The sequence below is a fragment of the Anarrhichthys ocellatus genome, unplaced genomic scaffold (assembly GCF_004355925.1).
Source record: "Anarrhichthys ocellatus isolate YVR2014 unplaced genomic scaffold, GSC_Weel_1.0 scaffold201, whole genome shotgun sequence".
Classification (NCBI taxonomy): Eukaryota; Metazoa; Chordata; class Actinopteri; order Perciformes; family Anarhichadidae; genus Anarrhichthys; species Anarrhichthys ocellatus.
In genome coordinates, this window is record NW_022280231.1 from 181,636 (window position 1) to 208,655 (window position 27,020).

At 42.3% G+C, this 27,020-nt stretch overlaps 1 protein-coding gene across 2 annotated transcripts; it reads left to right on the top strand.

The window, feature by feature from the left end:
- The first annotated feature begins 9,430 nt into the window (after window positions 1-9,430).
- Window positions 9,431-26,011, top strand: atoh8 (atonal bHLH transcription factor 8). Of its 2 annotated transcripts, XM_031878779.1 has the most exons (4): window positions 9,431-11,800; window positions 12,895-13,050; window positions 16,827-17,018; window positions 23,601-26,011. In XM_031878779.1, exons 1-4 carry the CDS (start codon window positions 11,159-11,161, stop codon window positions 23,604-23,606), a joined length of 996 nt encoding a protein of 331 aa, XP_031734639.1. In that variant the 5' UTR covers window positions 9,431-11,158; the 3' UTR covers window positions 23,607-26,011. The 2 variants fall into 2 exon arrangements, with proteins under 2 accessions (XP_031734639.1, XP_031734638.1); XM_031878778.1 differs by lacking the exon at window positions 23,601-26,011 and having other exon boundaries at window positions 16,827-18,001.
- The last annotated feature ends 1,009 nt before the right edge of the window (window positions 26,012-27,020 follow it).

Below are 27,020 nucleotides of genomic sequence, written 5' to 3' on the forward strand. Positions count from 1 at the left end.
CTGTTTTCTGTCCTGGCCCCACAGTGGTGGAATGAACTCCCCACTGATGTCAGGACAGCAGAGTCGCTGCCCATCTTTCATCAGGCTGAAAACTCACCTCTTCAAGAAGTACTACCCTGAGACTTCCACTTAGCGTATTCATATTAGTTTGTTGCACTTATTGTATTTGTATTAGTTTGTTGCACTTATTGTATTCGTATTAGTTTGATGCACTTATTACATTAGTTTGTTTCTGCTCTGTACGTTGGCTCTGGGTTATGCTCTTAGATGCTTGTTTGAAAAAGGAGATGTACTTATGACTTCTGGTGACTAGTCGTTCTCTTGAATACCTATGTTGAATACACTTATTGTAAGTCGCTTTGGATAAAAGCATCTGCTAAATGACTGTAATGTAATGTAATGCGTTTCCCTCTGTGTCTCCTGTGTTCCCCTGTCTCTCTCTGTTGGTATGTGGTGTGGGCGTGGCTCCCTTCCTGGCACTATCCCAACTCCCTCCTGATTAGAGCTCATTCAACTCACCTGTCCAGTTTGCACTGCTGCCTTCCATCTGCTCATCAACTCCACCGTGTATCTACTCCGGTTCTCCATCCACTCATTGCCAGTTTGTTGTTTGAGCTCTAGTAGTAGATACATGCGCTCAGGCCATTCCTAGCTCCACTCTCTAAAAAGATAAAAAATAAATCCCATTCTCCTAAGCTCCCTGTGTTCTGTGTATGCATTTAGGGTCTTATTCCACTGGTCATAACACAGATGAACAAACAAAGAACACATGGCACAAAGCATTTCTATATACACAAAAAACACAAGCAAGCATGAACAGTAGTCAAAGAAAAGGAAGAAAGACAACAGCTAAACAAACCTAGAACTAGAATGTGCACTCGGTAGAGTGCAGATCTCTGCCAGGTGTGTCTGCAATAACCACGGCTGTAATGTTTGTTTGAATGAAAATTCAAAATTTTCCCCCTGTCTAGAAGGCAAGTTTATCAGAAGCGTTTTTCAATCGTACCTCATACAAGAGATAATTTTAATCTATGCAGATATATGGATGAATCATCTCAACCACGAGAGGTCGTTGAGCCTATAGTCATAAATGTGCACAAAACATAGTAGGCTGATGACTCCAGTAGTATGTGAGATTAGCTGTGAACAGAACGACAGACAAACATGCCCACACAACCAAACACATTGTCCCTCTAGCCTTATGCCTGGCGGGGATCATAAGTAGATAGTAGTGTTGTGCCCGTTTGGAGTGTGTGCACGTTTAAACGGGCCGATTGTTTCATCCCCGGGAGTGCTGCCAGCAAAGTTGTTGAGAACCGCTCATAGACTCCATAGGGAATTGAAGAGGCGTTTGGTTGCATCCTAGGATATCAGCAGCAAAAGCGAACTGCAGTCAACGAGCCGCGGCCTGTAAAGGCCCGCTGCGGATGGCGTGCCCAACTCGGTCCACAGAGCCCTGAACATCCGCCCCCGCAGCTGCACAGAAAGCCATCGTTTGTTTATTCAAAGTTTATTAATGTTGAACAGGTCGCGTGTCCAAATTGCACCAACTTACCAGCAATGTACCTGCCAAGTGTGAAGTCGATCGGATGAACGCTTCTTGAGGTATATGCATAGCACCTCTACTTTAGATTTTTTTTTTAAACATTGATATCTTCATGTACGACAATAAGGTAAATGGAAATAACCTTTTTGCCTCGTTGAATATAAGTGAATGTCTGAAAATATATTGTGCCTGGGAGAACTTGTCTGTAGTTCATGTATTTAAACAAGCATGTTTGAAAAACATTCAACATATCTAGAGACAGCAATAAATATTTTGTTGTTGCAGATGGAACTCGTTTGCTGGAATGTGAAATCATTTTCAAAAATGTATTTCAAATAAGAAATTTGGTAAGATGTGATGGATAAGTAGTCAGCCAAACAATATTGCATTAGTTGATAAAAGAAAAAGTGAGACAATAGAACCCTGGGGTATCCCAAAAAGTATTTCTAACTTCTTAGATATGATTATTTAATGGACAAAACGTTTTATTGTCAATAAGCCACCTGAGAGCAACAATCAGACCATTATATTTATTAAGGTTTGAAAGAAAAGTTTTATGATCAAATATGAAAAGACTTATTTTGCAATTTGAAATTTTGACTTGAAGGACTCCACATTCTTCTTTGAGATTTTGCAATATTTTGTTATCTCGTGTGTTTTCACATTTGATAGGCATATTTCCTTTGATATGAATAAATTGGAATACAGTAAAATGATCTGTAATATCAGACATCAATAACCCTGAAGTCATTTCAAGTGATTAAGATGTTGTCAATGAGCGCAGAGAGAACTTGTTATTCTGGAAGGTTTATGAATCAAGGGTAGCAAGCAAACCCATCACACAGTGAATTGAAGATTAAATAGACCTGCATAAATGTCATCTCACTTAGAAGTGAAGGGGATGTTCAGGTGTCCAGAAAAAGTCTAGAACATCCTTGTAGTAAAATGATATGACAACTCTCAAAAGTACTTCATAAAAAAGTAAAAACTTGAATCAAACTAACTTTCTGTAAAATGTGAGTTTTGGAAGCCAGGACTCTCAACCCTGAACCGAGTGTCCTTGATATTCATAAATAACTCTGCCCTGTGCACACACCGTATATTATTGACATTTTGTGCTGTGAAAGAGTGTAAAAGTCTTTAATATTGGCCCTTCAACTATCCAGCAGGACGGTTCTCCTGTTACAATAGAAAATGATTTGATGGCTGCAACTTAATGTGCTCTACTCTACAGAAATTGAATTATGTGTCAGCATAAGAGAATCCAGCTTTGTCTTCTGTATACAGTAGCACGGATACAGGCTAAAGTGTGTGTGTGTGTGTGTGTGTACTGATGATCCTTGAGAAGCAGGCAGCTACACTAAATACAGATTAGTGGTGATTAGCATCAAACACCTGCGCATTCACATCTGCAACAGCTTCACTGGTTATATTGTTCAAAGTTAAACATGGACATATTTTGAACTGAATAGCACACACAAGGCACATTACAAAGATCATTTTTTTTCCTGTTGACACATACGTATCTGAAACACCATTAGCAGGACTGCTTTGAGTTTTAGCTAACAGGCATAGTGAATCAATGATTTGAGCTCCAGCAATATGGATAACACACTCCTTAAATGAATGATGTGTTCTACACATCCAGTTATCTTCATAAAGCAATACCAGTTTTCTCTTGGCTGGAGGTTAGTGTGTTTATTGATAAAGGACATTATAGGCTGGGATGTAATGCAGGCAACCCCACCTAAACCCACTTTACCCTCCTCTTTACATGAACCATCACTTTTCTTAAAAAAATGGGGTTCTAGGTTTTCAAGCCTTGTAATGATAATCAATTAGGCTACATCTTAGTTTACTCACTCTTTTGTGGTGCATTACAGAGAAGGAGAAACAGTTTCATAACAACTATAACATTATAGTCTAGGTCACTAATCGTGTCTGTGCCATGGTGCTGATCCATAGCCATGCAAATTAGAAAAGACAGATATGGTATAAAAGGAAAAGTCTGATGAGGTGATCCATATCAAATGTCTCAACTTAAGCTCAAGCATCTATTCCAGAACCCCCACTGGCATATTTACTACCGCACCTTTTAAAGGGATAGTTTGGGTGTTTTAAAGTGGGGTTGTATGAGGTACTTATCCTTATTAAATCATCCATAAACTACAATACATCCAGAACTCAGCTGCCCGTCTGCTCTCCCACTCCCGCACAGAGACCACATCACCCGAGTCCTTCAAAACCTCCACTGGCTCCCCATACAGCAAAGAATCCAGTTCAAGATCCTCCTCATCACTTACAAAGCCCTCCACCTTTCGGACCTCCTGTACCATCACACTCCCAACCGCAACCTCAGATCTGCCGACGCCAACCTCCTTACCCCCCCTACTCTGTCCAAGCATCGGACCTGGGGGGACAGGGCCTTCTCCGTTGCTGCCCCCTCCCTCTGGAACTCCCTGCCCCAACACCTCAGACATTCTCCGTCACTCGCCACTTTCAAAACTGCACTTAAAACTCACCTATTCAAATCTGCTTTTAACCTCTAAAGTCAGTCATGTTTGTTTTATCTTATTTTTATTTTTTTTTCTTACTGTTATGTCGTAGATTTTGTTGTTATTATAAATGCTTCTATTGTTTCTGTTTTTAACATGTAAAGTGTCTTTGAGTGCCTTTTAAAGCGCTATATAAATAAAATGTATTATTATTATTATTATTATTATCCATAGTCGGTGTATTACCTACATTAAACCTACGGTTTAGAGAAAAAAGACCAGAGTTCCAAAAAAGAAATCGGCATCAGTTTTAGTGTACACTAAATTTTGAATATTTTCATGGCTTTATCTTTCCGTCGGACAGCCTTTCTGATGGGGAACTGAACTGACAGGGAAACTTATCTTTGCTCTCCTCGCCAGACTCCATTAATAAAACAGCAGCGATAAGTTTCCCTTTCAGTAAAAAGTGCTCTAAATGACATTCAGAGCACTAACATAGCATCAAACAACTATCTGCTGTAAAAGATGTAGTGGATTAATGTCCCCTCTGTGCGTGGTGAAGGCTTATGGTGGAAGCATGAAACCCTCTATAGAGCCATGACAGTCATTATATCCATGTCCTATTTGTTTCAGTGCATACTGAATGAAATGATGTCCTTTTCAATAAGGGCTTCCCATGACTCCAGGCTGTAACACATGAAGGTCTTTAGTGGACATAATGTATGGCTGCAGAAACAGCTGGATATGCTGTATAAACATTAAGGGGGGTTAGTGGGAAACTCTAAACTCATGCACACAGAATGTACACCTCACTGTATACAGTACACTGCTAAGCATTTATTTTATTGAACATAACCAGTGGAAATGGCAACGAGTCCAGCTGGACATGATGTTTGACACCAGAAGACTGCAGCAGGAAGAAAGAGAGAGACAGAGCACCCTCACACACACACACACACATGATCTCAGACCCACCCCCACACACTACTCCATGTCAAGGGTTGTTGCAGGCTGCTACGAAGTTCAATGTAAGAACGTGTGGCCAGCTGGATCTATGCTGTATAAAATCACAAACTGCTGCAGAGAGATTGGGTGTACTGTAAAGATTAAGGGAGGAACTGAATAAGAAAGGGAAGTACAGGGAAAATAACAAATAGAGAAGGAAAAATAGATACAGGAAGAGAGAGTGATGAAGAGGAAGAAGTCGAGAGTCTGTGTGAGAGAGAGAGGGAGAGATTGAGGTTAGACTGCAATGCTGTAAAAATGTATCACAGAGGAGTTTTATGGATGTACCTCTGCTCACAAGACATTAGTGGCCTTCTGCTGCCACTCTGTGGTCAGTCATAATACAATCATTGGTGCAAAGTGGAAACTCCATTTATTCACGTACTCAGTAGTGGAAGAAGTACTCACAGTATTTAAAACTAGCAATAACACAAAGGGAAAAAAATTAAATTAAAAAACATTTATCATAAAGTACCATGTACTATTTAACCCTTGTGTTGTCCTGGGGTCATTAATGACCCCAGAAGAAATCTTTTGCTGTCAAAATATGTTTTTTATTCATCAAATGGTCTGAAAAAAATGGGGGGCGTTCGATACTATGCTCTTCATGATTAAAATAAATTTGAGGTAATTTGATTGAATTAACGGTGATTTATTGAATTGAATAACTTCTGTTGTCCTCTGGGGTCAAAAAGACCCCGCAGCACAAAGTGGCTCAATGGGGCAAATTGTCACACCATACTGCTTTCCAAAACATCTTTGATCTTGGATGTTTGATGTGTGGGGTCAAGCAATGGTTATGACAACAAAAAAATAGGTCTTTTCTCACAGGTGTTGGGGCATTTCACATTTTAGAGAGAGACAGGCAGCACAATGAGGAGGCAGAAGCGCTATACTGCACAGGAGGCTTGTGAGGTAATTTTGAACTATGATGTGGAAAAGAATAACCAGGAGGACAATGCTGAACATAATGAGGAGGAAGAATCAACTGATGAGGACGATTCAGGGTCAGAAGAGGCGGAAAATAATGATGAGGTGATGGATCCAACCTACAGACCACATGCTACTACTTCCTCTGAAGAAGCCCCCACATCGCCCACTGAAATGGAAGGGCAGGAAAATGATGACCATGATGAGGTAGAATCTGAAGCTGAAATGGAAGAAGTGTCAGAAGTGGAGAACTGCACTTATCATGATGAAGAGGAAGAATCAACTGATGAGGAGGAATCTGAAGCTGAAATGGAAGAAGTGTCAGAAGTGGAGGACTGCACTTATGATGAAGAGGAAGAATCAACTGATGAGGAGGAATCTGAGGAAGAGGACCCAGCTGCGATAGAAGAATACTTCCAGTCAAAGGATGAAAAAATTATCTGGTCTTCCATCCCTCCCAGTGACAGACGACGCATGTTGACAGTCGAGAGAGCAGAGAGAGAGACAAGCCACCATGGTCCCACATTGTGTCCTTGTTTAGTATCCTAAAGTTTAACTGATTGCAAGATACGCTAATACTTCATTTATACAACGGAAAAGCTTGCGCAGAGCTGCAGAGATGGTTTAAGGAGCTTGCATGTAAAGTGTGAAGAATGTGATAATGTGCCAGGCACCACAATAGCTCACATACGTTACGACACTAACCTTATTAATTGTAGGCACAGAAGCTCCTCTTCATCAACCAACTCCTTTATAATTGTTTCTCCAGCCATATTATATGAAGCTAAATATATCAAAGATTAAGATGAAAAAAGGATTTGGAAACTGCGGCTCCAAAGCTTAAAGTAATTACATGCTGACACAATCCACTGCATTACTATATATACAGTACCTGGCACGCCCGAGAGGGGCATGGACCCAACGCATAGGCCCACAGTCGTAGAATTATAAATCAGGCATAAGTGTGAAGGGAAGCTTTTCACAATACTTTTTGTGGACATCCAAGAGAGACGTGAAAATCAAACTATCTGGCCATTTCAAGCAGGCCCCATTTGATTTCATTTATATTTTTCATGTGATTTAGCCAATTGTTTATGTACTTACATTTGTATTTTAATGTTATTTGATCTTTATATAAGCATTGCACTACCTACCAGAGTACCTTCCTGATGTAAAGTCCCTTTGCTTTGATATGCAAGGTGGCACCTTGCATGGTAGTCCCTTGGTAAGGCTCAGGGTAGGCCTTCTTGAAGAGGTGAGTCTTCAGCCTGATGAAAGATGGGCAGCGACTCCGCTGTCCTGACGTCAGTGGGGAGTTCATTCCACCACTGTGGGGCCAGGACAGAAAACAGCCGTGACCGGGTCGATTGGCCGCAGGGACCTCTGAGTGACGGGTCAACCAATCGCCCCGAGGCAGCAGAGCGCAGTGGTCGGGCGGGGGTGTAGGGCTTGACCATGGCCTGGAGATAGGAAGGAGCTGTTCCTTTCACTGCCCTGTAGGCTAGCACCAGAGTCTTAAACTGGATGCAAGCTCTTACAGGGAGCCAGTGTAGAGAACGGAGAAGGGAAGTTGTGGGAGAACTTGGGGCGATTGAACACCAAAATCAAATGGTATTTAAAACTAACAACTACTATACATTTATGAGCATACTATCTAAAATCAACAAACAATCTGTGGTAGGAGTGTGTATGTGCATGCACATACACATACACATTATTAGGGGTGGTAGTAGAAGGAGAGAAAGCAAACAAAACAAAAGAAATCCTCCAAAGCAAAGCAGATCCTTACCACCATCGTGATTCTATCTCACAGAAGTTTGGCTGACGAAGTTTAATTCGGCCGGCCGCGATTCTGATTACTTTTGCTGATAAAACCACAATTTCACACTCCACTCGCGGTGACTGATCTATTACAACACGGTTCAAACAGTATGAAATACACAATATAACGGGACTCGGCCGTCCGCGAAGATACACGTTATAACAATACAGCAACTTAAGCAAAACAATCAAGGTAATCAACACACAATGACCTAACTGAGCCCAGACACCAAGTAAAACTCTTACTATGAGATGACTTCTTTATGGTCAGTTCAATGTGAGAAATCTAAGTTTAAAAACATTCTTAGTATGTGTAATAGCACCCCTAGTGGTGGATATAATGTCTATAATATATATACAATATATTTACTGATAGAATATATTAAATGTCACAATATATTTACTTATAGAATATATTAAATGTCACAATATATTTACTTATAGAGGACATTATATGTCTACAATATGTTTAGGTGTAGAAGCTTTAAACCAAAGAGTATAGTCATTAAATGTATTTAACACTATAAGTATAGTCACTGGATGTATCAAACTGTGAAGGATATTAGATGAAATGGTAGAGAGAGGGTTTTCAGGAGGCGACCATATATATGGTAACAGATGAGCCAAGCTGAGACACCGGCATCAGGAAGGAAACAGGAAATGGTCAGCAAAGACATGCTGGCTTCAGAGGAGGCTGCACTATCGGGTCAGAGAGCAAGGAGGAGTCAGAGGGATTTCAGCCAATCACTGAGGTGATACGAGACATTTTCAACCAAAAAGACAGTGTTTCAGGGTGAAACTTCAGAACTCATGACTTCCATTCTATAGCTAACCGAATTTCGTCGGACTGTTGGATGGAACTCGTTTGCTCTCTGCTCCATGGAACATATTTCTATCGATAGTGTGATTCAGTTTGTAACTGTTTTAGCTTCTGTTAATTATTAAATACTTTTGATTATAACTTGAACCAGCTGAGTTTTTTGGCCCTGCTTCGCTGACGAAAGACGCAGCAGTGGGCGACGTACGGACTTCCATTGTTCTGAGAAGTTTTCAGTATGTATACATTAATGATGAGAGAACTTGTCTTTCTCTGAAAATGTGTTTCCTTCCTTCTGCAGGCAAGTTATTGACTTCTCTTTTTCAGGGTACAAAAACAAAAATAAAACAGTTTGTTCTCACTCGTAGCTCTGCTGGTGGCTGAAGTCTCTGTCGTACTGGAGAGCAATTAATGTTTTGTTCCTTTATAGTTTATGTGTGTGGACTTCACAATAGTTGTGCAGAACAAAATAAGCATTAATAGAAAAGGAAAGTCCTCCATTTTGTGTCTATCGCCCTCCTCAAAGCCGCTAACTGTGACTTCAGACGGCCGCTCTGTAGGTCTGATAACCCCGCTGGACTAATAGCTCCAATAACAGCTGCTTCCTCCGTAATCATGCAGACTTTAACTGAACAACAGCTGCTAGTAAAGACAACAAGGTCAGCAACACCTGTAATCAGTTGTCCATGGTGAATTGATCTGGTAGTCGATCGGTAATCAATGTTGTTGTTGTTTGTGATTTTCCAGGAAAGGGTCACGTGATAGGGGCGTGACCAATCGGGGAAGGACATGTCGTGACTGCTAAGAACCAATCAAGTAGCGAACCCGGGTGTGGGCGTCATGTTTGCTTGTTTTTTTATTAAGAGTATTTGGAACATGTAGTTTCATGATATGCTCTTGATCCAATAGGTTTAATTGTCTTACTTTTTTAATTTGTCAAATTCAAACAAGCGTGTAAGTTCTGTTATACGCCACCAGGTGGTGCTGCTGACCCGTTTCTGTAATTTTGAGTTTAGGGTAATCTCTTTTTATTTGATTAGTAGTGAATAATCTTTGTTAAAACATGTAGGCTACAAATACACTCTCCAAACTAAGGCTCCAACTAAAAACAAATGTACAGATACTCTCTCTCTCTCTCTTCCTCTCCCTCTTTCTCTCTCCCTCTCCCCCTCTCTGTCTGCATGTGTTTGTGTTTGAGCCTCGAGACAGCTCCAGCCAGTCAGACGCCAGCAGAGGAGCGCGAGCCCGCTTCGCTTTGTAACCATTTAGCTATCTGGTCCTTCAATGACAGGCTGAACGCTGCACGCACAGAGAAGCAGGATCCCGCGAGACACGGAGAGGATCTACCGGTGTCAGCTCAGAAGATACAGCTCGTTGGACTTTCAAACAAAGATTACTATCGGGATAAGCAGGAACTTACTGTATCCGTTTTACATGTTGAAGTGGCAGCGCGATACCGGAGCGTTTCTTCTAGACGGGACCCGAAGCTCCACAGACTCCGAGATGTGTCGGTCCCGGGGCAGCATGTAGGGGACTAGTTCATCTGGGAGAAGCTGTCTGGTTTGGTGGAGTTTAGAAACTATTGCTTTGAGGGTGCATGAACTCTTTCTGTGTCTTTCATATGTTGACACTCCTGACAGCCCGTGACAAGTTATCAATTATGTAACTCCGAATAAGATCCAATAAGCTTACGTTCCTCTGGGTGCTTTGAAAACTTGTGTATATACTGTGACTGTCTGTTTTTGATCTGGTCATTATTACATAACTGGTCAGTGTGAATGCATTTAGCATTTTAAACTGCTCATGAAGAATTGCCATCCTGTTCATGTGCTGTTCCCATTATTTTGTCCAGCAGCTGCGGCTCCGCTGCAGCCGATCTGTGCTCAGTGTGTGTGTCAGTGTGGGTTATTCACAGTGCTGCTATGCAGACTGACTGGAGCCACGCTCAGACAGCTCCACTGTAAGCCCAACTCTGAGGCACAGGCCTGGACCGCTCACACAGAGAGAAACCTTTACAGCTGAGGAAAGCTCCCTGCAGTCTGGAACTAGAGGGGCCACTTGTGCGGAATAGCAGATGTTACACAGCTTTGTGTACTAATGTGGATTATTCAGGATGCTGCTATGCAGACAGAGTGGAGCCACAGAAACTCTGCTGGTAAAGTTGAAGCAACACACACGGCTGTGCAGCTTCTGTCAGTGCACTTGAACAGCTTGTGTTACGCTGTTGGCAGCTGAAGGTTTGTCAGGAACGAAGGTTTTTTTTTTTTTTAACTCATACTGGTTAAGTATGAGTACATTATGAGTTGGAAACCTTCACATAGACTTGTACGAAAAGCTGTGTCTGAAACACAAAAAGTCTCCTTCCACTTTTTTACAGTAATGAAGCCAATGCAAGCAGGGGAACATTGTGAAAGATGACAGTGAAACTTTGTGGAATTGAATCATTTTGCATTCGAGACACGCGGTGCATTTTGCATAGTTGAAATTAGATTAGTTGTTAACATTTCACTTCAATAGCTTGTTAGTTACACTGATTGTCGGAAAATGAAGAACCCTCATCCACTGAGTAATACCTGGAGTAGATCCATTAACAAAGACCCAGTGCTGATCTCTGTGCCAGACACTAACAAGAAGTTCAAGAGGAAGTCTCGGGAGCCTAAAAGGCTTTACAGCGGCCCTGAGCCTGAGAGGATGAACACCTACCCAGAGAACATGTCGGATGTGAACTCGGTAGATGACTCCCAGACAGAGGCGTGTAATGTCAGCAGGTTGGATCCTCTACAGAGACAGCTGATGATGTCACAGGAGGGGATGGCCAGTACTACGGGGATGCTGTCCGGACTACCACAAGGTAACGTGGCTCCAGCTCAGAGCGGCGCCATAGACATGAGAATTGGCATTAACGTGCCCGCCATCACTTCCAAACTGTCCCAGTTACCCTCCTCTCCATTCTCTAACTCTGAGATCTCCCACTGGCCCACCGCCATCTCCCAGCCTCTGTCCAACAGACTCAAACTGGGCCTCTGCTCCACTTTTCCTCTGTCCACATCATCCAGCAGCAGCCACAGCCATTCACCCAACCACCTGGCCTTCTCCCTGGAGCCCCAAACTTCAGCTCTGCCTGTCCCGAGAGCCTCCCAGACCCAGTGCCACGAGTATATGGAGCCCCAGGACCAGTCACCTGAGGTGAATGTGTGGAGTGTCATGAAGAAAATAACGTGGAGAAATATTGATGTAATGGAATTAGAGCTGAAATTAATTCATCATTAGTCAATTGACTGAAAATGAATTGCAATATTTTTAATTGATTTGAGCTAAATGTATTAAATCCCATTGACTTGTATGTGTATAGTAAACTTAATATCTTACAAAACATGCCCTTAATTGAAAAAAAAACAATATATTAATCAGTAGTTACTGCTAGCATTAAGTGCATTTTACCTCTTTGTGAGATGATTTGTCTCATGTGTTGCGATAATTTGGTATGGGCAATACTCATCAGCAGTTATTAATCAGTACTTTTCAATGGGACATTCATTTATGCCAAATGAATAATTGAGTTTCAGTCACTGCGGTAGGGATCTGCCCATCCTCAATACTGTAATAGAAGGAATGCACATGAGAATGTATGCTGGCTATCTCCAGGCCCAAGAGTAAATGTGCGTTGTCTCATTCTGGTGACCTATGAAACATGTAGCACAGCATTGTGATTGAACAGTCCTTATGCTGCTTCAAGCTGCCTTGTTTGCTGGATTCCATTATGAACTTAAAACATCCCCAAATCTTATTTTCTTAAAGTAAAAAAAAAACTGCCAACCCAGTGAGGTAACACATTTCTAATAAAATGACAAGGAAAAACAATACATTGAAATGTTAAAAATTAATTTGAATCATCTGCTGTAGTTAGGTGCACGTGATCCTGAGGTTGATCATGGTGAGGTGTTAATGAGTGTTTGGTTAGAAGGTTTAACTGCTGCCTCGTAGTTCTGATAGGGTTTTCCATGGGCCTGGGTCAGCCACGGCGTGCCAAACCAGCAGGGTATATTCATGATTATATTTCCTACTGCTGCTGTTCACATTAACAACTATTCACTGATGAACTGGTGGGATGATTTTATTGTGAAGAAGGTATAGCAAATGCAAGGTAACCTTGCTGTCCTGTGGAAAAACCCCATGAGGGATTTGTGGGTTACAAGCTCTGTTCCAGAGGACAAGTTCAATAAAATGGTGCTGTTGTTTAGTTCAGTGAAACGGAAAAACAAATGTCCTTCTGCTCTCAGGAGTCTCCCAGGAGGCAGGCTGGGGGGAGTGCTGGTAGACCTGGCCGTCTCCCAGAGGTCAAAGCCATCCAGCAGACCAGGAGGCTTCTAGCCAACGCCCGAGAGAGAACCCGGGTCCATACCATCAGTGCTGCGTTTGAGGCCCTTAGGAAACAGGTCAGACTCACATTCTATACTGATAACACAACACACGCACACATATACAAGCTCAAACACACGCATACTGTACACATAAACATTGCTCAGAATCACATACATTGTTTTGGCTTTCAGTAAATATGTTTAAGGTGGCTTCAATATGCAGATGCTGACAATATACTGCAGGAAATAAAAACTTCACTTACAGTCTGTCGGTCTGTAGGTGAAGTGAATACAGGTTCACTTAGTTTCTCATTTAAAGTGCTGTATAATGTTCTTATAGCAGACCAACATCAGGATGGCCACATGCAGAGCAGCTGTATGGGCCAGCGCCAACAAGAGATTCTGTCTGATCACATTTAAAAAGTAAGGCTGATGGCATCAGTTTACTGCTGTAGTCTTGCTTATAAGAACACAAAGCTTCATAAATCGTTTGCCACCATGTCATAAAACTCCACTGCCACCCAAAACTGATAGAAACTTGAAAGAGCCATACGTTTCTCCATTTTTAATAAAAACAGATTTATTCCTCTCAGCTTCTCAAACCGGCAATGCAGTGTCAACACAATACTGAGCAAGTAAAATGCCACGTTGTGCTTGTAAATCTAGCAACTCACTTGCCCAATCGAGCAAGTGGTAAAAAAGTGAGTGACAATAAGTTTGTGGTCTTATTTCATAACCACTAATAAATAAAACAATTTGTATAGGTAAGTAATAACTAACTTTGGGCAGGTAGATTTCTGTCAGTGGGCTGCAGAGATGTCCTGGCCTACACATCGGCTTCTACAGACTAAAGAAAACTTTGTTTGGTATAGATCCCTGCAAAAATCACACCATAATCATGTTGGTACGTTTTTTTAATAAAATGTACTTTATCAATCCCAAATTGGCAAAGTATTGTGTTACAGCAGCAGGTTATTCAAGCACTTCAGTAAATATACATATCAACACCAGATATGTATATCTATAGAATACACAGTATAAAGAATATATTAGAATACACTTTAGATATAAGAAACCACAAGTAGGATATAAAATATAAACATAGAATAACAAAGCAAATACTATATACATGAGACATAACTTTGCAATCTTGTTGCAGTTCTTGTTGCAAAATTGAAATGAAATGAGGTAGAGTGAGAGAAAAACAATGTGCAATTTCAGCATGTGCAGAAACAGAGCTTAATGGTTCGGACAGAAACTAGCTGAGAGTTTTCTGTTCGACAGAGGAGAGGTATTGCAGAGGAAATATTTCCTGTATTGGTGCTTTCGCCAGAATCAGTCTGAATCAGAGAAAGAGCTCCGCTGTCTGTCCACTATAGTGGAGAGGATGGTCAGGAAAGGAGGCAGCCTTCTTAATCAGTTTATTACGTTTATCGGTGTCACTGGCTTCAGTGCTGCTCCCCCAGCAGACGACAGCCAAGTACACTGGCACACGTCCAAGGATCTCAGCTTCCTCAGGAAATGGAGTCTGCTCATCCTAATATACAGGTCTTAATATAATAATTATGATAATAATGTAAATTTATAATTCCCTCCAATACCCCAGATGATATCGTCATTGCAATATACATAAAGAATGACCACTTAGAGTAACTTGTTATCACATTATAATGTATTATAAAAGTGATCATTATTAAAAGATTGTAATGTATTACAACTATGAGAATTATAATACAATATGATCCTCGAGTTAGTGAACTTATTAGCACTTATTAAGTATTATATTATATAAAGTACTTTATAATGTGTTGTTATAATTATTGTTATAAAGCATTTTGAATATTTGTCAGTGCTTATAACATTGCTATAAGCAGATTGTAACTCACTATAAGTATGTTTATAATGCATCATAGACATCGTCCTCCTCACTGGTCTACCTAAGAAGACTGTGCAGACCACAGCTAATCCAAAATACCACAACTAGAATTCTAACAAGAACGAACAAATCTGATCACATCACATCTGTTCAACGAGCTCTGCAAAAATGTTGGCATTGTGCATTTCTGCAAACTACGGGCTACAATGAATGTGGACATTTGTGGAAAAATATATGTTTCATGAATATGTTTCATATCAGTTTGTATCACAGTAATGCAAGTAACGTAACATGATTGACATTGTGAAACAATTGGTCAGAATTAGGCAACAAAACTGCTTGGTAAAGGTTTGAAAAAAGATCATGGTTTGTGTTCAAATAATGACATAACAACATATCAAGACAACATAACTAAGGTAAATACATAACCACACTAAGCAGACTTTCTTATGTAACGTAACAAGTATACAGTTAACATCAGTTTCACATGCAACAGGAACAGAGGACTCCTGGGTGAAAGTCATGTCTTTGTTTAATAATGTTATTAATACCACGTAACTTTCAATAGTGTTATTGTACCACGTAACTTTTAATAACGTTATTATATCACGTAACTTTCAATAACGTTATTATACCACGTAACTTTCAATAGTGTTATTATACCACGTCACTTGTAATAACGTTATTATACCACGTAACTTAATAACATTATACAACGTAACTTTCAATGTTATTATGCCACGTAACTTACAATAATGTTATTATACCACGTAACTTTCAATAATGTTATTATACCACGTAACTTTCAATGTTATTACACCACGTAACTTTCAATAACGTTATTATACCACGTAACTTTTAATAACGGTATTATACCACGTAACTTTTAATGTTGTTATTCCACGTAACTTTCAATGTTGTTATTCCACGTAACTTTCAATACTGTTATTATACCATATAACTTTCAATGTTATTATACCACATAACTTTTAATGTTATTATACCTCGTAACTTTTAATGCTATTATCCCACGTAACTTACAATAACGTTACTATATCACGTAACTTTCAATAATGTTATTATACCACGTAAGTTTCAATGTTATTATTCCACGTAACTTTCAATTTATTATACCACGTAACTTTCAATGTTATTATACCATGTAACTTTCAATAATGTTATTATACCATGTAACTTTCAATAATGTTATTATACCACGTAACTTTCAATGTTATTATACCACGTAACTTTTAATAACGGTATAATACCACGTAACTTTAAATGTTATTATACCATGTAACTTTCAATGTTATTATACCACGTAACTTTCAATAATGTTATTATACCACATAACTTTTAATAACGGTATAATACCACATAACGTTCAATGTTATTATACCTCGTAACTTTTAATGCTATTATCCCACGTAACTTATAATAACGTTATTATACCACGTAACTTTCAATGTTATTATTCCACGTAACTTTCAATAACGGTGTTATACCACGTCACTTTCAATAGTGTTATTATACCACGTAACTTTCAATGTTATTATTCCACGTAACTTTCAATACTGTTATTATACCACATAACTTTCAATGTAATTATACCACGTAACTTTCAATGTAATTATACCACGTAACTTTCAATGTTATTACACCACGTAACTTTTAATAATGTTATTATACCACGTAACTTTCAATGTTATACCACGGAACTTTTAATGTTATTATTCCACGTAACTTTCAATGTTATTATCCACGTAACTTTCAATACTGTTATTATACCATATAACTTTCAATGTTATTATACCATGTAAATTTTAATAAAAGGGACTTGATGACTACGTCACCTGCTCAGTGCGTCGCTCGATGGACTACGTCACTTGCTTCAAAAACGTCCACCTGCATCTGTGGTTTGCAGAGACATACAAAAATTCTATCCCCAACTCCCTCTATTTCCTCCTCTCTCCAGGTGCCTTGTTACTCTTATGGGCAGAAGCTATCCAAGCTGGCAATATTACGTATAGCCTGCAACTACATCCTGTCTCTGGCTCAGTTGGCTGAGCTGGACTACAGTCCAGACCATGGCAGTCTGAACTTCTCTCAGTGTGTGGAGCAGTGCACCAGGACCCTGCAGGCCGAGGGCAGGAGCAAGAAGAGGAAGGTGAGACTGCACTCCTTCTCTCACATACACTCTGAAGTAGTGGATGGGGCCCCGACTACAGAAAGAAACTCATGAACCAGGCCCTTAGTTCTATTTCCCCTGCTTTATAATTATGTTTGATCATATTTGAGTTAGAGGCCTCCCTGTTTTCTGACCCACTCCTGGTACAAACTTAACACATTCTTCATGTTTACCTGTTGTCTTGACAAATGCAACAAGAGATTCATGTCTTATGCCGCCTTCACACGTGTTAATCACGTAATTTGCGCCGCATTCACTTGCCGGGACCAACGTGCCAGAGAGGGGGGCGTGGCTTATCGCCCTGGAAGCCGTTCAACTGTCCGACATTTATTTCCGCCATCAACCATAGAAAAAATAACCTGAAACGTTCTGAATGTGTCCCAGTTAATTTCCCGTTGCAGTGTGTGAATCAGGAAGTAAACATGGACCCAAGCTGTTGCCTAGCAACACAGCTCACAGATGGTGAATACAGGTATACTCAGACAGACAGTATGAGAAAAAAAACGTTTTTGAATATTGAAGAATGTAAACATGTTCTCGTATAACATAACACAAGAGCCACAGATTCTGACCAACAACCCACATTAGCTTTCTCACTAAAGTCTCCTTCTTATCTAACTTACAAACATGAACACTACTTCTTGAACGAGCCACCAAACAAACATTCACCAGGGAACAGTGCACAGCTAACATCTAGCTGCTAGCTGTAGCACATTAAACAGCACGTAAATGTGGCTGCAAATGTCAGTTAGATGTGTTCTCTACTCTTCAGTACCATTAACAAGTAGGCTACTGCACAAGTTTGTTCACTTTCGTGTTCCCTATGGTATATACAGTATATGTATAACACCGACACTCTGGCAGCCTGCTACAGAAGCGTAATGCATTCTGTTTAGAAAAAATATATATTTGCCCTGTTTAGCTCAAATAAAATCTGTTGTTTTTTTTGACTTCCCAAAAGTCTTTTTTCCTTTTTTTCTTCCTTTTAATACAAAACTATTAACTAAACATTTGAAGAACACATTGGCATTACGTTTTGCTACAAAAAGGGATAAAATGTAATTTTACACACATTCAACACCCTTATTAAATAAATATATTTTAAAGTGAGCAAGCTTGGATTGAAGATTTTCATTTATGAGACGGTCAAAGTGTTCTGCTTTCACATCCAGCTTCACACTATTACAGTCATGTTGCTCTTTTAGATGTTAACTAGCTGAGGGCTTTTTCCCTGCTGGCTGTTTCTCTCTGTGTGCATGCCTGCATTGTGTGTGTGTGTGCTCAAAGTTCCAGACACCAGATGTTTAGAGTGGAAGGGAAGTGGAGCTGGCGCCATGAAGGGCAGAGGGCAGCGAGAAGGCACGCGAACTGAAACCACACAAGTGCACACACACACACACACACACACACACACACTTGGCACATTCACCAGCAGTCTCTCCAACACATTCCCCCACTCTGCCTCTCCAGGCCATCTGCTCCAACATACTTTGAAACAAGGAGGGGAAAAAACACAGTCATCATCAGCCTGTCAGACATCAGCAGCTGGTGGAAAGACGGGGGGGGGGGGGGGGGTGTGTGTGTGTGTGTGTTCGTGGGGGGACACTTTTTCAATTTTCCTCAGAGCCACTGAGTCTGTGTCCACAGTAGGCAGGAAAAAAGACATCTTTTTACTTCATTGTGATTTGTATTTTTGCGCTACCATAAACCTGAGGTCCCAAATATCCCAACTGGAACTCTTTTCAACACGAAGAGTTTCCACTACTTGCATTGTAGTTGAAGTGAAGAAAGAAGTATAGATTGTACTTAATTAAAGTGTCACGGGAGTTCACGGTTAGGACCCAATAGCAAGACCACAGGAGACAGAAGTTGATATAAACAGGTTTTATTTTGAAGGTGTGTGAAGGTGTGGAGCCCGTGGTCCGACACCAGAGAGTAGGCAGATCGATGGTGTGAGTCCCGTGGCTCGACACCGGAGGGCTGGCAACTTGACGGCGTGATGTCCCGTGGCTCGACACCGGAGAGCTGGCAGCTTGACGGCGTGTGTAGTCCGCTAACACAACGGAGGGCAGAGCGGCGGTGTGTAGTCCGTTAACACCACGGAGGGCGGAGCGGCGGTGAGTAGTCCGTTAACACCACAGAGGGCACGGGGGATTCCTGGACCGACGGACACCGGAGGCAGGCGCTCGAGGCAGAAGATGCAATGGGGTTGAAGCGGGTGAAAGACGGTACGACCTGACCACCCCAGACTGCAGGACCAGAGTTTATATAGTGCCAGGGAAAGCGTTAGTGGGACCCGAGTCTGGTGTGTCAGCCTGCAGGAGGTAATCAGCTGGAGTGGCTGCAGCTGTGTGGCCATGGGAGGTGCCTGGTCTGACAGGGATCCTGACAGTACCCCCCCCTCAAGGAACGGATTCCAGACGTAGCTACACCGTCCAGAACAACAAACAAGGGTGGGCGGAGGGGGTCCGGAGGAGGGACGTCCCAGCAGATACAAAGCCAACCAGGGTGGGCGGAGGGGGTCCGGAGGATGGGTGACTGGATCTGACCAGCCACGGGGCCGCAGAAGAGCCGGCGGACGGCCGGACGGGCAGAAGGGCTCCGGACACGGGTGCTCCGGCGGGCTGGACTCGGACTCTCTGAGTCGGGGCTCCGGGGAATAGGATGCTGGTCCAGCGGCAGCAGGAACTGGAGGTCGCTGCAACCCGAAGGCGGCGGCAGGCACTGGAGGTTGCTGCTGCTCCGAGACGGCAGCGGCGGCAGGCACTGGAGGTCGCTGCTGCTCCGAGACGGCAGCAGGCACTGGAGGTCGCTGCTGCTCCGAGACGGCAGCGGCGGCAGGCACTGGAGGTCGCTGCGGTTCGGAGACGGCGGCGGCCGGGACTGGAGGTCGCTGCGGTTCGGAGACGGCGGCGGCCGGGACTGGAGGTCGCTGCGGTTCGGAGACGGCGGCGGCCGGGACTGGAGCTGGCTGCTGTTCGGAGACGGCGGCGGCCGGGACTGGAGGTCGCTGCGGCGCAGAGGCGGCCGGGACTGGAGCTGGCTGCGGCGCAGAGGCGGCAGGAACAGGAGCTGGAGTTCGCTGCGGCTCCAAGGCAGCAGCTAGATATGGTGTCGGCCGGAATGCCGTCCGAATACGGGGAGCCGGAGTTGGCCGGACCACCGAGTGTTCCGCTACACCTTCTCGGCCCCGTCTCCGGCTGAGAAGGTGCTTAGCCACATAATTGGAGGCCACCGGAGGATCAAAAACTCTCCTCAGATCCTCCACAAAGTCCACAAAAAGCACAGCATTTGGCCGATCAACACTTAATGTTCTCGCGGCCCAGTCCAAAGCCCTTCCCCGCAGTAATGCAACCACGTAGGAGACCTTGGACCCGTCCGAGTCAAAAGTCTGAGGCTGACGGTCAAATACCCGTTGGCATCGCAACAGGAAGCCCTGGCACTTCCCCAGTGTTCCGTCATAGGGATCTGGAGCCGGCACGGGGGATTCCCAGACCGGCGGAGCGAGGACAGGAGGGAATAGTGCGGGTGCTGGAACTGGTGGAGACTTGACTGTCCGGGCTAGTTCCTGCACGAAACAGCTAATCCGAGAAACTTCAGCGGCGAAACTTCTCATCTCCTCCAGCAGACTGTTAGGCCTGTACGGCGTAGCTGCTCCTGTGGTTGCTGGGTCCATTATGGTCAGGTCGTTCTGTCACGGGAGTTCACGGTTAGGACCCAATAGCAAGACCACAGGAGACAGAAGTTGATATAAACAGGTTTTATTTTGAAGGTGTGTGAAGGTGTGGAGCCCGTGGTCCGACACCAGAGAGTAGGCAGATCGACGGTGTGAGTCCCGTGGCTCGACACCGGAGGGCTGGCAACTTGACGGCGTGATGTCCCGTGGCTCGACACCGGAGAGCTGGCAGCTTGACGGCGTGTGTAGTCCGCTAACACAACGGAGGGCAGAGCGGCGGTGAGTTGTCCGTAAACACAAAGGAGGGCACGGGGGATTCCCGGACCGACGGACACCGGAGGCAGGCGCTCGAGGCCGAAGATGCAACGGGGTTGAAGCGGGTGAAAGACGGTACGACCTGACAACCCCAGACTGCAGGACCAGAGTTTATATAGTGCCAGGGAAAGCGTTAGTGGGACCTGAGTCTGGTGTGTCAGCCTGCAGGAGATAATCGGCTGGCGTGGCTGCAGCTGTGTGGCCATGGGAGGTGCCTGGTCTGACAGGGATCCTGACATAAAGAGGAACTTCACACTAAATTATAATTGTTTGCGCTGTACACATAATCTCATAGTAATAATAGTAAATAATCAACATTAGCTTAAATATGAAATGTGTGTGCTTGGGCAGGCCAAATGCTGTGATCTATTGAGAGCTTAACAAGATATTTAGGATCATGTTAGCCTTGATAGACAGCATGGCTACAACTCTGTAGTGACACTCCTGCTTTTTTTAATTTTCCCCATAAATGAATAAGTTCGAGTTGACTCCTGTCTGTGGTCTCACTGAATGTTTCGGTGTTTATCTTGGTTGATTTTCTCACCGTGCTGTATATTACTTCAAGTGTTGTCAGTTTGTGTCTTGGTTCCTGTCATTCAAAATGAATTTTGAACCCGTGTTCAGATTCAGAAACATGATTTTCACTGCGCTCCATCCAAACATCCTAAGTACTGACCTTAACTACAAGCAGCATTTGCATCGCAATACTTACTTTCTGTCATACATCTCCCAATCTTTCTTTTGTATACACATCCATGAACTGGAATAATAACACCTTGGGACAAGTGCAAAATGTAGATAGATCTACATTCAGTGCATTCAGAAGTGATTCGGATACTTCATGTTTTTATATGGTGCAGCCTTATGCTAACATTTCGTTAAATCCATTTTTCCCTCATCAGTCTACACTACAATATTCCATACTGGCTAAGCGAAAACAAGATAAGGTGGACAGCCATCTTCAGTTCTCTCCAGAGCTGATTGAACCCAATCGAACATGATTGAATCCTGGCCGGGCCACTCGAGAACATTCACAGAGTCACTCTTGCATTGTCTCGGCTCTGCGCTTAAGGCCGTTGTCCTGTTGGAAGGTCAACCTTCGGCCCAGTCTGAAGTCTTGAGCTCTCTGGACCAGGATTTCATGAATATCTCAGTTCAGCTTTCCCTCAACCCTGGTCAGTCCCTGAGTCCCTGCTGCTGAGAATCAGCTCCACCACCATGCCTCACCATGTGGATGGTACTGTGTAGGTGATGAATGGTGCCTGGTTTCCTTCAGACATGACGCTTGGAATTGAGGCCAAACAGTTAAATCTTGGTTTCATCAGACCAGAGCATCTTGTTTCTCACAGTGAGAGTCCTTTAGGTGCTTTCATGCATCTTTCACTAAGGAGAGGCCTCCGTCTGGCCAGATCGGCAGAGTTTTGCAGTGATTGTTGTCCTTCTGGAAATTTCTCTCATTTCCACACAGGATATGTGGAGCGACCATCTAGTTTGTGGTCACCTTTCTTACCACAAGTCTACTTCCTCAATTGCTCAGGCCACCCGCTCTCCAAGGAGCCGTGGTTGTTCCAAACTTCTTGCATTAAAGAATTATGAGGGCCAATGCGCTCTTTGGAACCTTTAATGCTTCCGTGTTTTCTTGTAACCTTCACCAGATCTGTGCCTCGACACAATCCTTTGAGTCTTTGAGCTCTACATACCTCCTGGCTTGTTTTTTACTGATATACATTGTCAGCTATGAGACGTTCTACAGACAGATGTGTGTCTCTCCTAAACATGTAGAATAGAATCCTATCAAGGTGAAGAAACAGGAGGCTAAATTCCAACTTTCACAACAAAGAGTCTGAATACTTATGTCCCTGTGATACATAAGTAATAATCATGTATTTTTGTAAAATCCTGTTGTCACTTTGTCCTTAGGGGGTATTGAGTCAAGGTTGAAGCGTAAAAAAATGTATAGAAACATGAACAGAAGTGTAAAAAGTGAAGAGACGTGAATACTTACTGGATAGTTATCTAGTCAGCATAAATAGATGGATAGAAAAGCTGTATTCTTATTTTCTTGCATACTTTTTGATTATTTGTGGATATTTGATTTCTGTGTATTGTATTGTTTGATACATACATGTACATACTTCAGACAGGGTTTATTTGAAGTTGATCATGTGGAGTGATTACTGTGTGTATTTCTGTTCCCTGTAGATTTCAAACATGATATTAACCACTTCAGAATGAACATAGCCGCCTCTAGCCCTCCAGTCCATCATACAGCATCAATAACGTACACAGCCATGTGTACACTGTATGATACACTTCTGTCATTTCAATTTCACTGCAAATATACATTCTGTAAGTGATATTAATATTGTGGATGTTGTATGACGTTATACTACCAATAATAAATAACCTGATGAGCTCCTCCACAGTATGATGTGTAAACGTCCTAATCACCATCTGAATTCCCTCAAAACTTCACAGATAGACAAACCTGGAGCTGATAGAGCCCGCCGTCAATCTCCCAACTTTCAGCTCAGACTGTTTTGATGGACTCGTTCCTCTCTGTGTTTCAGGAGTGAAGCTGAGAGCAGAGGACCGGTCCAATATGTAAACCTCTGACAAAGCAACGAGGAAGCAGAATACTGACGAGATGAGGATCAGAGGAAAGCTGAGGGAGTGAAACTTTTTTTCACCACTCATTAATAACTAGCATCAATACTTGACTCTGAGGTGGAATTGTGGAGTTTTGTACATAAAGGCCCACAACTGACAAACAGACAAAGGGACTTCAAGGATCGGCCCACGGAATCACTCAGCAACAACCTGCACTCAACTATGCATACAGCGAATAACGTTACATTACTTCCTCGTCAGCATGTCTGTAAGAATGTAGTTCCTGAGAACACAAATCATCTGGTGGCAGGTGTATAAAGCTCTAAAACAACATCAGTCTGATGAGGATCAAACATTTGAACAGTCACTGCAGTTCAAGCACTACATTAACGAAGCAGTTTTAATACTAGATGTTCTATAGTTTATAATCCTGTTATATTTCAAAATATGCCAATTATGTTTATTCAGTACAAATAAAAATAATTGAAAACATTAACCATTGTGATTTTTCACAAACACTACGTTAATACAATAGAACTACTATACATTATATTTCTCTCTATATGTATTTATATGAAAGGAACAGTGTGTATGATTTACGTTGATTTATTGGCAGAAATTGAATATAATATTCACAACCATGTTTTTATTAGTATATAATCATCTGAAACTAAGAAGGGTTTTATTGCAAGAGAATGATCCCCTCACATCTACATGGGAATGGGTCCACTCCACAGATTCTCCATGTTGCTACAGTAGCCCAGAAGGGGCAAACCAAACACTGGCTCTAGAGACGTTTGCTTCTTTTTGTTACCTGAAGGCCACTCTAGTTCTTCAGCACGCTTAGAAAAGGAGTGAAAGGAATTCAGTTGGTTGCAATCTGCAACTTCACCACTAGGTGCCACTAAATCGTATACACTGCTCCTTTAAAGGCTGCAATAAACTGTTATAACACAAACGTTAATGGGCCACTACAGTGCACTGCATTAAGGTGGGGGACTAGTGGAAAAAGACACTGGATCCACTGGATTTCTAATAATACCACTTGATGGCATCTTTCATTAGAACCTCCGTCTGATAATTATGAAGCTGTGAGAGTCAACTTTGGCATTGAAAAAAGGAAACATTGGCATTGAGATGCTTGTGTAGGAAAAAAGTTTTATTGGCAATGAAAAAAAATAAAACAGGCATTAGAAATAGTTTTGTTCTATTTTCAGTTTTTTTACAATGATAGTTTTTCCCACTGATCTATATATATATATATATGTATCTACATAATGAGGAGAGAACGGCACTCTTTCAAATATTATTTTTGATGGCAAAATCTATCGTCACTGTCTTCCTCCATAGATGATTGCCCATGTGTTTTCAAACAGCTGTGATCTTCTGTGATCAGTGTTATTTGATCAGACTTGACCAGAGCCACAGAAAACATCACACAGGCTGAGTAGCACATCTCAAGTCATGAGGAGTGAGGACGGGCAGAAGTAGCAGAGGACTGTTACTTGTGACGAACCGCTCATACATGCAACAATCTTTTCAATAAAGTACGTCTTGGCAACACGCAACCTCAAAGCCATGATGGCAATCTGTGACTAAGCAGAAAGAAGTTGTTGAGACCCAGCAGAGAGAGCAGCAGGAGGAGTTAGTCTTCATCTGAGACAACCAATGATTCAGAAAAATGAATTCAATAACAATAACTTGAGATCATACCTTGCCACTCTAATACAGACAAATGGGTGCGAGAATAAGATGAAGCAAAAAAGGCAGAATTCTAGTCTGTTGACAACACATCTCTATGAGCCTCAGAGTTCCTCTTATACAGTACCTGATATAAGGGTATTCAAATAATACATGCGTGTTTTAGACCTCACTATCAACAGGCGACAGTCTTTCCCATTGAAGGGTAGCCTTTCTGTCACTTCCGCCGTCAGAAGCAAGGAGTGAAAGTCTTAAGGTGGTTACTTCTTTTTCTAATATCTTTTGCTGTTTCAGTCTCTCTTTCAAACTCTCAAAACAGAGTTGTTGATTGTTGGAACAGTTGAAAGACTGAAAGAATTTGATTTCATTGTGTAAAATGACTGTCTGATTGGAGTCTGGTACATGGACTGTACTTCTCTTTCTAGTCTTTTCGACCAGTCAAAGCTTTCACACTACTTGTCATCATTCACACACCATCAGACTAACAGTCATACACCGTAGCAAATTTGGGGTTGAGTGTCTTGCTCAAGGACACATCGAGATGCGATCGAACCGCCGATCTTCTGATTGAAGGATGACCCTGCTCTCCACTTAGCCACAGTTGCTGGTGGCTTTGACGATATATTAATTCTATGTTTTGTATGTTAATAAATTCTGATAATTATCCAAATCCCTGTTGATTTTATTTATCATATATCCACTTCAATGTGCATCACATAGCATTGCGCCGATAAAGTGGCGAAAACCTGCGTGTCACTGCGTGTTCCATCACTGTCCATCAGAACTGGAGCCGATACGTACCATAACCACTAGAGGTGCAACGGATCACAAAGCTCACGGTTCGGATCAGCAAAGAAAAGGGGAGAAGTTGATACCCTCGTCCTTTGATCAATATTGAAAGAAAGAAGCAGCCAGTGAGCTAGCTTCCACTGTTTCAACTGAACTGAACTGCTCGGCAACAACTTGGGTCTATGTTTACTTCCTGTCAGGTTATGCCATTCAAATACACAATGTTTACATTACTGTGAAATGGTCTACAACTTTAAAACATTGTTCAAAAAGATGAGAATATCTCCATTGTCTGGGGAGAGGGTAGACCTTTCTGTGGTGACTGGGATATTACTATTGGGCCTGTCTAGCTTCACTCTGCTGCTTCTGTCAGCACCTGCACCAGGTGTGTGTCTGTGTGACTCTCACAGAGGGGGTGTGTATGCAGCACCTGTCTATGGGTACATCCCAAGTCTCTTAATTGTCATTTCCTCGCTCCTCGATCCTCGCTTGAACCGGAAGTTATTCTGTGCCGCCATATTGACGGCCGTCCCAAAGCTCTTATTTAGCTCTGAGGAGAGAGGATCGAGGATGGAGGAGGGATCTCCGAGGAGCCATGAGCGAGGACCCACGAGAACAGACTTACAGGAAGTCTTTTAACGGCCGACACGCCCCCTCATTGTTCATCAGTGATGTGATTGGACGCTGCAGCCGATCAAACTGATGAGATTTTTTTCAACATGTAAACAGTGAAGACGGATCACAGATTAAACTCAAGCTTTATATTTGATTAGGTTTCTGATTCAACATCTGGTTTCAATAAATGTTTATTGCAGACTGAACAACAAAACGACCACAAACAACTTTCTTCATTTATTAGAAAGATTTGTGTTTTTATGATCTGAACTTTT